This window comes from Hypanus sabinus, chromosome 18 (assembly GCF_030144855.1).
Source record: "Hypanus sabinus isolate sHypSab1 chromosome 18, sHypSab1.hap1, whole genome shotgun sequence".
Taxonomy (NCBI): domain Eukaryota; kingdom Metazoa; phylum Chordata; class Chondrichthyes; order Myliobatiformes; family Dasyatidae; genus Hypanus; species Hypanus sabinus.
In genome coordinates this window covers 30781276-30796671 of record NC_082723.1, presented here as the reverse complement: position 1 = coordinate 30796671, position 15396 = coordinate 30781276, and the positions used below count along the sequence as shown (strand labels likewise).

Below are 15396 nucleotides of genomic sequence, written 5' to 3'. Positions count from 1 at the left end.
GTGGAGATGTGCTTGGTGGTAGGATTCATTGGATATGGTGGAAATTCCAGAGAATTATTTGGTGGTAAGTGAGGACAAGAGGAACCCTATCCTTGGTAGAGTGGTGGGAGGATGGGATAAGAGCTGGCATGCATGAAATGGAAGAAATGCGTTTGAGGGCAGCGTTGATGGTGGAGGAAGGAAAGCCCCTTTCTGTGAAAAAGGAGGATATCTTCTTTCTGGAATGAAAAGCCTCCTGAGAGCAAATGCAGCAGAGACAGAGAATTGAGAGCAGGGGGTGGCATTTTTACAAGTAACAGGGTGGGAAGTAGTATTGTCCAGGTAGCTGTGAGAGAATGTGGGTTTATAATAGTCATCAGTAGATAAGCTGTCTTCAAAGATAGAGGCAGAGAGATCGAGAAGGGGGAGGGAGGTGTTGGAAATAGACCAGGTAAATTTGAGGACAGGGTAGAAGTTGAAGACGAAGTTGATGAAGTCAATGAGTCTGCATTGGTGTAGAAAGCAGCACCAATGCAGTCGTCAATATAGCATAGGAGAAGTGTGGGGCAGACACCAATGTTGGCTTGGAACATAGACTGTTCCACATAGCCGACAAAAAGGCAGTCATTGATATGACCCATGCAGAGTGCCAATGGCTACTCCTTTTGTTTGAAGGAAGTGGAAGGAGCTGAAGAAAAAATTATTAAAAATGAGGCAAGTTCTGCTAGAAGGAGGATAGTGGTGGTGCAGGGGAGCTGGTTTAGTCTAATATCTGCAGGCTTTTCTGGTTTGGATATCGCAATGACTTTGTTTCAAAGTGTCGGTATTTTCCTTTCGTTATGACATAAGTGAAAGCATTAGTTAGCCATACTCTCTTCTCCAAGATTTTTCAGCATTTCTGGGTAGATAGCGTCAATGCCAGCAGTTTTTACTGATTTAGTGCTTTGCAAGGCGGATTTTATTTCGGCTGATGTTATTGGAAATGTAAGTATGTCATCATCTTCTGGCACGCTATCGTAAAGTTTTTAGTATTCGTCTCTGACTTGACGTTTCAAATTTATGATTAGGAGTGTGCATTCTTCTTTGTCTGATGTGCTTTGCTACTGTGTTTGCACTGACTGGACAATTGGTTTGTTGTTTTGGTGCTCTGTTGGGGTCTAGTTTCTTGAAGAGGTTCATGTAGGTTTCCCAGAGTTAGTGGTCAATATTTTCCAACAGTTGCCATCCACCTATTTTGTCTGTCGTTTGAAGCGATTTGCGGAGATCATAGCTGTAGTTGTATCACCTGTTATTTCAAGAGTTTAAAACAATTCTTCACTTTCTTTAGACCAACAAGGAATGTATTCTTGTCAGAATAGCATCTTTTGTGCATTTTAGCATGAGTCTATGAAGTCAGTGGAAATTTTCAGTGGTGAGTGGTATTCTTCTACATGTACTTGTGAGGTGAAATTTTTCCCAGTTTGCTTTTCTGAAGTTCCATCTGGGTTTTGGGATAGAGAGATGAGTGGGTATTTGGGTCCAATCATTATTAGCAAGGCTCTATGCTGACCATAAGGAAAATCACCAAGGATTAGCTGGTAGGGGTTCAAGTTGACTGTTGTTTCAAAAAAGAGGTCCGGTGTGTAATTCTGTTGCCATCTAGCTGAGGAGAATCTTTAAGATCATATGGTAGTTGAAGATCATTACTAGATGCCAAATGACTGATCACTTCTCCAGCTGTGTTGTTTTCTGTGTATCCCAAATCAGTATGATGACTGTGAAGTCTCTGAGGAATATTGCTGGGTGTTTGATTCTTTGGCAATGGTGGATTTGGCCATTCCTTTTTTGGAGATTAATGGGTATTTACAGCAGATAAACTTTCTCCCATTTGAATAGTAGTGTTACGGATATTGTTACCTGGTGTGAAGTTCAAGCTATAACTGAAATGGAAGTAAATGAGTTTTTAGCATAAATAGCTGTCCTGTATTTCTTGTGGAACTCACCTGTCACTCTATCATATCCTGGTATCCTATCGTTAGGTGGAGCAGAGGTCTCAGTAATGTGAGTTTCTTGGAGGGCAATTACTTCAATGTCATGATCTGTCAGGATTTTAGAGAGGTATTCGCATTTCACCATTGACATGCCTTCAACATTGAGTGATAGTATTTTGATCTGAGTTTCCAGTGATCTTCGTGCTGGTTTGTTACTAGAGAAGTTTCCTTTGGGTGTTGAGCTTGTAGAGTCTAGTATACTTTGCAAACATGGTGGACTCTGGGCACTGTGAACACAGATCTTATTGTTGTGGGTGATGACCAAACCAGTATATACTGAAAAGTTGGCTTGATTCATGAAGTGTGGACCAGGAGGGACAGATGCCAAGTCTGTCCCTTCAGGAGCTGGGCTTGAATCAGTCTTCATTTGGCATCTTGTCCACAGCCATTCCAACATGGGTACAGCTCCAACATATGGTAACAAACACACTTTGATCATTTTACTTTGCCATTGAGAACTCTTTAGATAGTGCTAAGGGAGGTTTTCCATCCACCTGACAGGCAGAGGGGCTGAATATTTCATTCGACAATAAGACATCGGTACAGAATTAGGCAATTCAGCCAGTGAAGACTACTCTGCCATTTGATAAGGGCTATTTTATTTCAACCCCTTCTCCTCATAACCTTTGCAGCCTAGCAACCTTAACTTTAAATATGTCCTTCTATTCAGAGGCTGTGGTCTCTGGTTCTAGACTGATCCAGGTGTATTATCTGCAAGCTTGCAACCATGAGGGTTGAGCATTTTCTCAGTGCAGTATTAGGGTGGATTATGTATTCACGCCCTCAGTCTTCAGTCTGAGGCAGCACCATTATCATTGCTCCAAGACTCGCAATGCTATTCAATAACTTGGGTTGCTACTGATATTTTGTAAGGAAAATAAATGTTACCTATTCAAACACTAACTTCAGTCTTCTCTTTCATCATTGCAGGAGGCTGAGCGAGCTATTCAGTGCTTAAATGGAAAACTTGCTCTCGCTAAGAAACTGGTGGTGCGTTGGGCACATGCACAGATAAAGGTGAATATCGATAATGAACTTCCCTCAGTTTACATAGATACTTTATTGGTCCCAAAGGGAATTACATTGTCATTACAAGTGCACGGATAAATAAATATTAGAAGAGAAGAAAGAACATCTTGTACATTTTATTTTTATTCTTTCAAGTCAAAAATTACAAGGTGACTTCCCTGGCTATAGGTTGACTCGTTATAGATCCTGATGGCTGAGGGGAGGCATGACCTCATATAGTGGTCTCTGGAGCAGCGCAGTTGTCTTAGTCTATTACTAAAAGTGCTTCTCTGTTCAGTCAAGGTGGCATACTGGGGGTGAGAAACATTATCCAGAATTGCTAGGACTTTCAGGGGAGTCCTTTATTCTACCACAGCCTCCAGTGACTCCTATAACAGAGCCAGCCTTTCTAATCAGTTTATTGAGCCTGTTGCCATCACCCATGTTGATGTCATTGCCCCAGCACATAGAAGATTGTACTGGCAACAACTGACAATATGTTGTCTGTTGTCAGGCAACAGAACGTGTGAAGGAGAGGCCTACATACTCCAAAGGACCTCAGGAAGTAGAAGTGACTGTGGCCCTTATTATACACAGCCTATGTGTTGGCGTTCTACTCAAGTCTATAAATTTATTTATAGAATTGAAATCTAGAATCCTATCTCATCATTTTTTAAACAGGCATAATTTTATAGCATTTGTTTGTTGCCCTTCTGAATGACCTGAAGCTCCATGTAGTTTATTAAACACAACTTGTAACTTTATGAAATCCAGATTTTTTTCCTTTTTCTTGCATTTTCCAAGTTTAGTTTTTAAAAAATATGTCAAGACTTTTTTTAATCTTTTGCGCTGTTACAAGCAGCAGTTGCAGCCAGCTCAGAAGCTAATTTTGACAGGTTAATGTTAATCCTTAGCTATTATCGAGAGCAAAGTTTACTGAGCTGCTGCTATACTAACTGGTCAAGCTGACATGGGCTGCTGCTCAACCTCTTCGTTCCAATAAATAATCAATAATCATCCCAAGAAGTGAGGATGATTTAATCTGAACTAACAGTCTGGTATTGTCTTAGAAATGTTCTACACTTATAACAAATTCCGGTTACTTTAGTTCTGCCTGATAAATGGGTTTATGTTCCTGGCATTAAAGGACTTTTATCAGAATATTTCAGAGATATAGTGATCTGTTTCAGGGGACATCCATAATATTAGCATGGAAATAGTCAGGTCTTTCAGACAGATCTGTTGTCAGTCACGTAAACAATACTGGAGCATCATATTGTCTAGATTGTATCTAAATGCAATTTCTGCACCTTAAATCTGAGGTAGGACCAGGGGAAAATGTCACAGTGAAATATAAATAGTTAATAATTAGAGCATTGAACAGTAGGCCTTCGGCCCACAATGTTGTACCAAACCAATTCCATTAGTAATCAAATGACCAGCTTCTCTTCTGCCTACACAATGTCCATATTCTTCCATTTTCCTCTCATTCATGTGCCTACCTAAATGCCTTTTAAAAGTCCGTCGTGTTTCTGCCTCTACCACCACTCCAGGAGCGCCTTCCTGACACCCACCATTCTCTCTGTAAAAAAACACCTGCTCCTCCCATCTCCTTTGAAATTGCCCCAATACATTTATATGGGGAGGGTAATGATGAAAGGGGAAGCCAGTTCTTGGCTTAAATCCTCAAGGATCAACGATGAACTTTATTCACCAGATACGTTTCCATGTATTAGGAATTTGCTGTGGAGCATTAGCATGACATGCAGCAAAAAAATAGCTTCAACAATAATAAAGAATTACATAAAACAAAATTAGAGATTAATGTACAGATATGAAATAAAATGTGCATGAATATATAAATACCAGCATGTATTTACAATGTAAACAACATTATAAAAAGTGCAGTGCAATATTAGGGATAATAGTTAGAGCGGGGTTGTGGGGGGGCTAACTAGAATGACTGATCAGATTAACTGCCTGGGGGTAGAAACTTTTAAAATGCCATGGTTTTGTTTTAATAGTTGAGATCTGGTTCTTAAGCGGTTAATTTTGGGTTGAAAGCAAGTCTGCAGTTCTAACTCCTTTCATTTAAACTCCAACCAAAGGTTGTTTTTGTCACATTGAATATTGTTGATTGTACTGGTCACGTCAACTGATTAATTTATCGAGCTATGCTAATTTCTGTTTGAGTGCTGTCGTAAATAATGGGGAATGTTGTTTCGTACTCGAATTACAACCTTTACCTGGGCTGTGTTTTGGGATCCTGGCTATTTTCAGGCTAACAGCTGCTGCACATTTCAAAAGATCCGCCTAGATGTAATTTTGAACCACAGCCAAATAAAACATTTGTGAGGATGCTGTTGTAAGAGGCCCTGGGACATGGAGCCAAGACCCTAACATTCATATCCTAACTGAAGAAAATTCTGACCACCCTGCCCATGGACTGCTTGTCCCACTGCCATCAGGGAGGAGGCTACGTGGCATCCATTCCAGGATCACCAGGCTCAAAAAGTTACTTTCCCCAAGCAGTAAGGCAGATCAACACCTCCTCCCACAAACCCACCCCTCCACATCCCCAACCACCACTGCTTTATCAGTTCCTGTCAGAATCACCTTATGTACAGGCGCTGCTATACCTAGCATCACTCAATGGACATACAACCAGTCAATTATGTAAGCTATCTTATGTATTTATTGTGTTCTTTATCATACTGTGGGTTTTTTGTGCTACATCAGATCCAGAGGAACAGTAATTTCATTCTCCTTTATACTTGTGTGCTGGAAATGATATGACATTAAACAATCTTGAATATTACAACTTGCATCTCAGAAATTCAGCATATTGTGTCGTTGGCATAAACATCTTCAAAATGTGTATTTTGTTTGAGCATATTTGTTGTCATATTGACTGTCTTCCTTAGAAAATGTTTCAAAATGTGGATTCAGATTTATTTATTACATGTACATCAAAACATGTAGTGTAATGTGGCTCTGGTGTTAACAACCAACACACCAAGAGATACTTGTTTATTGAGATACAGTGTAGAACAAGCCCACCTGGCCTTCCGAGCCACACTGTCCAGCAACTACAATTTCCAATGATCAATTAACCTACTGATAGGTGCATCTTTGTAGTGTGGGAGGAAACCAGAGCATCCAGAGATAATCCATGCATTCCACAGGGAAGACGTACAGGCTCCTTACTGATGACATCAGAATTGAATTCTGAATTCCAACACCCTGAGGGGTAATAGTGTCATGCCAACTGTGTCGCTCATGGATGTGTTGGGGCCAACCACAAGTGTCACTACACATTCTAGCACCAACATAGCAAACACACCATGCTCAGCGGAACAACATTGAACACAACAAACGACAACAGTGAGGGACACCCCTTTCCTCCCATCTCCCCATGGACACTGAGCCCATCTTCTTCAGGGGACTTGCAGTGATTCACGAAACAGGCTGTGATGAGCAAAGGTTCTCTGTTGTGAGATCAATACGGAAACCATGCACATAACTTTTACTGGTATATAGTCGTTGATTGTCAACAACCAATAGTAAAAGTGATGTCTTTATTCTGTACAAAGCTAAAAATTGTTTGATTTTCATTCTTCAAAACCAATGAAATAATTTAAAATTTGTCCATGATTCCTGATATGTGTCTATTTATTAACATATATTTCATGTAACTCTATATTGAATACATTTCAAAATTAATCAGTGCCCAGTTGTTTTTCCAGCAGGAATATCGGGGGGGGGGGGGGGGGGCGAGGAGAGATTTGACAAGATGGGCGGTGACATGATGTTGAAACAGCAGTGTACTCCAGAACAGTCCCCTGTAAACCATGTTGGTAACAGTCTATCTCCTTTGTTTCCTGAAACGACCAGAAATAAAAATATTCCTGTAGTCGTGTAGATATGGGCTGCCTACATAACTTTATAGGAAACTAACCAAATGCCTGGGCACCTTCTGGTTAGTTTTTGTCGATAAATAGTGTTTTAGAATCATGGTGGATGTGGGTACAATATAACACCAGAGTACTGTATTCCCCTATCATTGTGTTTCTTTCAAGAACACAGAGCCATGTTTGTCCTCTGCATTAGTGCCATTTATTCATTGCCACGCGTTCTGCAAGTCTCAAGCTGGCCGTATTTCCTCCCTACTGTTTGTAAAAATTAAATGTAACATGCTTTAGGCCTGAAGGAATTTGTACTTGCTTAGCAACACATACAAAAACCTGGAGGAATTCAATAAGTCAGGCAGCTCCTGTGGCATTAGAGTTCAGAAGAATAATGGAGATCTCATTGAAATCTACCAAATATTGAAAGGTCTAGATCTTTCCCCAACCTTAATTATGCCATGGAGCCTTACCATTAACTGAGGGGTCCATGGACCCCAGGCTGGGAACCTCGGATCTAAATAGAGTGAATGTGGAAAAGATGCTTCCTATCATCAAGGAGTCTAGGATCAGAGGGCACAGCCTCAGAAAACAAAGACATCCCTTTAGAATAGAGATGAAGAATTTCTTTAGCTAGAGGGTGATGAATCTGTGGAATTCATTGCCACAGAAAGCCGAGGAGGACAAGTCATTGGGCGTATTTAATGTGGAGGTTGATTGGTTCTTGATTAGTAAGAGCATATAAGATTACAGGAAGAAGGAAGGAGATTGGATTTAAGAGAGATAATAAATCAGCCATGAAGGAATGGCAGAGCAGACTCAGAAGGGATGAATTACTAATTCTGCTCCTATGCCTTAGTCAACATTTCAAGTTGAGACCCTTCATCCAAAAACAGAGTCTTGAACCATTGACTGTTTATTCCCCTCCATAGACACTGAGTTCCTCGAGCATTTTGTATGTGATGCTCCATATTTCCAGTACCTGCAGAAACTGCATCACAGTATCATTATTTACTGAATAGAACAGATCTACACTGCCCACTGAGCATGGGGAAGATTTGGCCAAATGGTAATTAATCATCGGTATTTCTTCAACTTGTTTTTTTATGCAGAGATATGATCAATACAAAAATGATAAGATTCTTCCGATAAGTCTGGAACCATCGTCAAGCACTGAACCAGTCCAATCCACATTAAGGTAACAACAGTATGTTAACTAGTTAGTCACAGGTGGTGCAGTCTTCAAGTTTCCATGCTTAACTGTATACTCTGGTTGATAATTTTGTGGAGAGGTTTCAAGCCTCATAGATTCTGCCACATGCAATCTTCAATGCTGCCTAATGGGTACGATGAGGTATTAAACTGAAGGTCTGTCTGCTCCAGGTCAGATTGATCCCATGATACTAATTATTGTAAAGTCTGAAAGATCTATCACTGCCTTTGGTAATATTGCTGTAGGTCACAACGGGACATTGACAGGATGCAGATTTGGGCTGAGAAGTGGCAGATGGAGTTCAAACCTGAAAATTGTGAAATGATTTACTTTGGAAAGTCAGATTTGAAGGCAGGGTACAGGGTTAATGACAAGATTCATGCAGCATGGAGGATCAGAGAGATCTTGTGGTCCGTGTCCATAGATCCTTCAACGTTGCAGCACAATTTATAGATTAGGGTAGAAAATTGTTATTTTTCTTGTAGTTTAACAATTTTTTTTTGTAATTTCCCCTTTATTATGGTACAGTGGTTTTATATTTTTTTCTGGAAGCTTCTTAGATTTTCTGTAGGGGGTGTCATGCCTCGTGAATTTGGCTATGTTATAGGTTAATTGTTATCTCTGGTCTGAGGTCTGAGTATGAGACCACCATAACCTTTTTTTCTTTGAATTTTTTTTGTTCTTGTAATCAAAATAGGACATACATGGTAAATGGTAGGACTTTGAGGAATGCAGTAGAACTGAGTGACCTAGGAATAATGATGCATAGTTCCCTGAAGGTGGAATTTCATGTGGATAGGGTGGTGAAGAAAGCTTTTGGTATGCTGGCCTTTATAAATCAGAGCATTGAAAATAGGAGTTGGGATGTAATGTTAAAATTGTACAAGGCATTGGAGAGGCAGTTCTGGTCACCGAATTATAGGAAAGATGTTAACAAAGTAAAGAGCACAGAGGAAATTTACTAGAATGTTACCTGGGTTTCAGCACCCAAGTTACAGAGAAAGGTTGAACAAGTTAGGTCTTTATTCTTTGGAGTGTAGAAGGTTGAGGGGGGACTTGATAGAGGTATTTAAAATGATGAGGGGGATAGTTAGAGTTGACATGGATGGGCTTTTTCCATTGAGAGTAGGGGAGATTCAAACAAGAGGACATGAGTTGAGTGTTAAGGGGCAGAAGTTTAGAGGTAACAAGCAGGGGAACTTCTTTACTCAGAGAGTGGAACGAGCTTCCAGTAGAAGTGGTAGAGGCAGGTTCGATTTTGTCATTTAAAAAAAATGGATAGGCATATGGACAGGAAAGGAATGGAGGGTTATGGGCTGAGTGCAGATAGGTGGGACAAGGTGAGAGTAAGCGTTCGGCATGGACTAGGAGGGCCGAGATGGCCTGTTTCCTTGCTGTAATTGTTACATGGTTATATGTATAAAGCATTAATTTTGAATGCATACTACTGGGAGAAGGCAGGAAATGTGATTGAGAGGGATAATAAATCAGCCATGATTGAATCGTGGAGTAAACCCTAATTCTACTCCTATATTTTATGGTCATATGTTATTCCAAGATATGAAGCAGTTACTAAAAGATAACCTCTTGAAAAGGCTTATTGATGTTCTGCTCACATACACATTCAGTGGCTACTTGATTAAGTACCTCCTGTATCAAATAACGTGGCCACTGGGTGTATGTTCGTGGTCTTCTGCACCCCACTGTTGTAACGTGTGGTTATTCGAATTACTGTTGCTTTCCTGTCAGCTTGAACCCCATAGAACTGCCATTCACTGTTTTTATTTTGGTTTTTCGCACCATTCTCAGTAAACTGAAAACCACAGAGGATCAACAGTTTCTGAGGTACTCAAACCACCCTGAATGGCACCAGTGATCATTCCATGGTTGAACTCACAGGTCACATTTCTTCCCCCATTCTGATGTTTGGTCTGAGCAACAACTGAACCTCTTGACCATGGCTGGATGCTTTTCTGCATTGAGTTTGTTGCAACATGATTGGCTGATTAGATATTTGCATTAATAAGCAAGTGTACAGGTGTATCTAATAACGTGACCACTGAGTGTATCACTTGCTGGAAGAATGGTTATTCCATTGTGTTACATTGAATAAAAACTTCAAACATTTTGGGAAAGCTTTCATTTCGCTCATTTTACATTAGGCATATACATTTTCCTGAATTCTGTCAGACAATGGATTACACTACTGGGTTAACAGGCAGCTAGTTGATTTAGAAAGTCACTTTGCTGACAGACCTTTCAAAGCCAAAGGATCTAATGCAGATTGTGTTCCTTTAATCTTGTTCTAATAGCCTCCTCTTTTCATTTCCAGCATTAGTGCAAAAATAAAAGCAATTGAAACCAAGCTCAAAATGATGGCTGAAAATCCAGATATGGAGTATAAAGGAGCCCCAACTTACTCGTACAATAAGCCCACGGAAAAAGTGTTGGGTAACAGGTCACGGACTGCTCCCTATTCTAAGTTTGCTCGTAAATCCAAACGATGACTGTGACAGGGACTTCTGTGCGATCTTCCTCATCAGAATTTTTAAAGGCATTGGCGGCACCGTAACAGACACCAATTGCTGGACTGTGACGATATGATATAATTTATTTTTCTAAGAAAACAAATTTATCTTGTTTCGCTTTCTAGCATATAATATTCCAGTGTGGTTATTAAGATTCCACTTGATGTCAGGTCTCCATGCTGGAGAGCTGGTCCTCCAACCTGAGTGTCTGCTTTAACCAAGCTGTTTACAACTCATGATGTTGGCTGATGTTATTTTACTGTTTGTAGAGCAAGAATGTTATCAGATTTGATCATCGAGGATACTTCATAATCATGTCACTTTTATACTTGAGTAAACTTGCGAGTTTTCCACAAAAAGCCTTGGATATTGGATATCTTCATCTTTCCGTGTTGTTGTGACACACAGATGTAAATCTGACAGCAAAGAATATCGTAGAATTTTGTATTAGCTGTGTTTAAAATAGTGGATTCCTGGTAATTGGGATACATTGGAACCAGTACATTTTGGCCCAATTAAGCGGCTGCTCCAATTAGCCAAAGTTTCATGGAGATACTTAAAAAGGTATAAAAAAAGGCAAACTATCATTAAGCTGAGTAACATTTTATGTATTTAAATAAAATACAGAACAAATTAGAATGCTAGAAATACCATTCATCATCATCATTATGTGCTGTGTCGTAAGCTGTGGTCGATCATGGTCTTCCATTTGTCTTTAATCTGACCTCTTGTTGTTCTTATCCTTTTCTCTAACCATCACCATGATTGTTCTTGGCAAATTTTTCTACAGAAGTGGTGTGCCATTGTGTCCTTCTGGGCAGTGTCTTTACAAGACGAATGACCCCAGCCATTATCAATACTTATCAGAGATTGTCTGCCTGGTGTCAGTGGTCACATTAGTAGGATTTGTAATGTGCACCAGATCTCCCATGACTACATGTGACCTTGACTGGAGAGGCTACACCTTGCCCAAGGGTTAGCAGAGGGAGAACTGCCTTACACTCCTTTGGTAGAGTCATGTCACCACCCTGCTACCTGAACTAATACTATAAAACTAAATTAGTTTCTAATTGTTATTGTCGGAGGAATTTGTTTGCTGTGCTCTTTTAATTTACTATAAATGAACAAAATTAGCGCAGGTACCTAGTGCAGATAGTGGATTGCCTTCATACAATGCTTTCAACAATTGCATCCTCCAAATCTTCATTTTCATTGTAACATTCAAGATGACTGACGATACCTTCAAATTCTTGATAATTCCTAAAGTTGTTGAAGTAGTGAAATTGTTCACTTGGCTGCTTCTGGCACCTCCAGGCCTGAATGCTTGAAACCACATTGAGCAAAAAAAGTTCTGAATTGTCTCACTGCTTATTTCTCACCAACTATCAGTGACAAAAATATCACTGCTTTTTGAAGAAAAGCACATTTAAAAATTGTTCGCTGTAAACACGGTGTAGTGTCTAACAGCCACACGAGTGCACACAACTGACGCTAGTTAGAAACTGTTTGGCAACAGTCTTCCGGCCCAATTAAGCAGTGTTGTGCCCAAATGAACAAAGGGAATCCCGGCTATTTTCTCAATTTAGTTTTTATTAAGAGTTGTCTCAAATAAGCCGCGGCCTCAATTAACTGGAATCCACTGTAATTGTAAGATAGTGTGAGTGGTAAAATAGATCAGGTTGTATATCATAAACATAGATAGCAAAAGAGAAGATCCAGGCAATGTTCAGGGAGTTGAGTGTAGGAGGGAGATACACTGTTCACGTTTCACATCATTAATATTTTGACAGAATTGAAAATGTTGGGAAAAACACAAGTTTTAAGATGCAGAGAAAAACAGGGAGGTGGTGTACAAAAGGAAAGGCCCGGGATAGGGAGGAAGACACAAGCAGTTCAATGACTAACACAAGAGATTCAGCAGATGCTGAAAATCTAGAGCAATACACCCAAAATTCTGGAGGAACTCAACAGGTCAGGCCGCATCTATGGTGGGGAATAAAGAGGTCAGGACCCTTTATCGTTGGATTTTGATCTTTAAGAGTTGTCCCAAATAAACAGCTGCCCTGATGAACCCAATTAACCTAATCCACTGTAATGTGGTTAGTTATCAATCAGTCTGTGTAGCTGGACTCTGAAACAGCTATTTGTTTCCCCTGTCACACACTGAAATCTACAAATGCATTGTGGTTGGTGGGTATATTTTTTTAAATGAAAGTAAATTTTACTCATCTGTAATAAGAGCAGATGAGTACATATTTCTAAAGTTATATACTTGGAGTCCATGACTCTTGAGTCCCAGATCGAGTCCTTCCTTCCTGTGCAAACCTGACTAATACCTCACGTTTGCTCAAAGGGATTCCTTGCAGAATGTTAAAGAGAGATCTTGCCACTAATCAGCTATGGTTTCCCCCTCGCATGCAAGGGGGACACAAAACAATTTAAACCGTTGGTAACAAAATATTTAGCATACAGTAATATGATCACGGACCAGTCAAGTATTGTAATGTGCAAACATGAAGTCGTAAATATTTACAAAAATTGATACTGTCATTCTAAACTGCCTTGGAGTTAAATTGCTTCATGCTTCAAGGGCTGAAGTTCTGATCTTACCATGTAGCCGGCCAGATGTCTTAAACACGATGCACAGCTTTGTGAAGACAGAGCCTTTCATATGTTAGCCAAGCCACTAATTCAGTCTCAGGAACTGACTGGTCTCTTTTTTTAAATACGAGCCACCCAGAGAGGTAAGATTGCTTCCTTTTCTGCCCCCAAGACTTGGTATACAAATCAGGCCCAAAGTGACTCCATAATTCCCAGTTATACTGAAGTTCTTAAACCTGTACAACTTGAAGGCATAGCGGTTAGCTCAACACTATTAAAGCTCGGAGTTTGGGGTTCAATTCCAGCATCTTCTATAAGCAGGTTTGTGTGATCCTTTCTGTGTGCACATGGGTTTCCTCTGGGTGCGCTCTGGTTTCCTCCCATAGTCCCAAAGATATACAGGTTAATTGGTCATTGTAAATTGTTCTGTGATTAGATAGTGTTAAGTCAAGGGTTGTTGGGTGGTGAGGCTCCAAGGGTTGGAGGGGCCTGTTCAACACTCCCTCTCAATAATTAAATATTTTTAAAAATCATGATTTTAATTGGAAACCGTATTTTGTGACTCAGTCCCTTTCTAAAGGTTGTGAATCCATGCCAATGATGGTAAAATGTTAACATCACTTCTTGTATGAAATTTGTTACTTATACTTACAATTGACCATACTAGAGTCAAAATCAGATTGGACACAAGTGTGTTGGTGGCTTTTTTGTACATTTTGTGACTGGTTTACCAGTTTCCTTTTCTGTACTGCCCACGTTGTCTTTTTGAGACTTAAAAAAATAAACATATTTAAACAAATCCGGGTATCTTGGTCTGATTGTTTTCAGTTGGCAGTGACACATCTTTCCAATTCGATTGGAAATATTTTACTAGCCAAATTGTGGCTAAGTAACTGGTTCAAGATGGTTTAATGTCATTCCCTTACACAAGTGTAAAGGAGAATAAATAATTGGTCTGGTACAGCACAAAATAAGGTAACACAACAATAATAAAATACAATACCTATAAATACAACATAGATTGAGTGTATGTCTACAAAGTGACACAAGGCTAAGGAGTGTCTGTACATAAGGTAACTCTGACAGGAAATTAATAATGTAGTGGTGGGGTGGGTTAGTGGGTGGAGGTGCTTGGGGGATGTGTTTGAGACTGGTGGTCCTGGTGTGGATGCTGCGTAGCCTCAGCCCTGATGGAAATGGGACAAACCGCCCATGAGCAGAGTGGGTGGGATCCTTTCAGTTATTAGATTATGACAACAGGGGATCATATTCAGGTGTGTGGCTGTCACTTTTGTATTTCAGAAGGTAAACATGAACGATATTGAAATTAAATTTCAACATTTCTGTTTAACTTATCTTGAGAATAGCATGCCTTTTGATTGTATAACTTTGCCTGCCAGTTTATCGTCTGAATGCTACATTCCAATCTACAAATATATTACATTTCATACTCAGAATAAAATGCTTTTTACAGAGTTTAGAATCAGGCTGTGATGCAGCCAGACAATATGCTCCCTACCATATGTATATAGAAGTTTGTCAAAGTTTTAGATGTCATGCTGAATCTTTGCAAATTTCTAAGAAAGTAGAGGCACTGCCTCTTTCTTTGTAATGGCAGTTACATACTGGGCCCAGGACAGATCCTCTTAAATGATAACACCAAGAAATTTAAAGTTGCTGACCCTCTCCATCTCTCATGGATTTTGGCATGAACATTGACTTACGTAGAGCAGTGCAGCATAGGAAGAGGCCCTTCTGCCCACAGTGGTGCCAAGCCAACTAGTAAACAATTGGCCAACTAAACTAATCCCTTCTGCCAAAAGAAAATCCATATCCTTCCATTTTTCTCACATTCAAGGGCCTATCTAAATTATTCTTAAAAGTCTCTAATGTATCTGCCCCTACCGCCACCCCGGGCAGTGCATTCCAGGCACCCACCACTCTCCCTGTAAAAAAAAACAACTTGCCCCTCACATCTCCTTTGAAATTAACCCCTCTCACCTTAAATGGGTGCCCTCTGGTATTAGACATTTAACTCTGGGAAAAAGATACTGTCTGTCTACTCTGTCTATGCCTCGCATAATCTTATAACCTCAGATATCCCGTCAACCTCTGTTGCTCCAGAGAAAACA

At 40.0% G+C, this 15396-nt stretch overlaps 1 protein-coding gene across 4 annotated transcripts in view; it reads left to right on the top strand.

The window, feature by feature from the left end:
• The window catches only part of rbm18 (RNA binding motif protein 18), a 52217-nt gene extending 38154 nt beyond the window's left edge, over positions 1-14063 (top strand). For all 4 annotated transcript variants that reach the window (XM_059993968.1, XM_059993969.1, XM_059993970.1 and 1 more), the window contains exons 4-6: positions 2940-3026; positions 8035-8120; positions 10468-14063. In XM_059993968.1, the coding sequence (XP_059849951.1) occupies positions 2940-3026; positions 8035-8120; positions 10468-10642 (348 nt within the window). In that variant the 3' untranslated portion in view covers positions 10643-14063. The remainder of the gene's footprint in view (positions 1-2939; positions 3027-8034; positions 8121-10467) is intronic.
• Positions 14064-15396: the final 1333 nt, after the last annotated feature.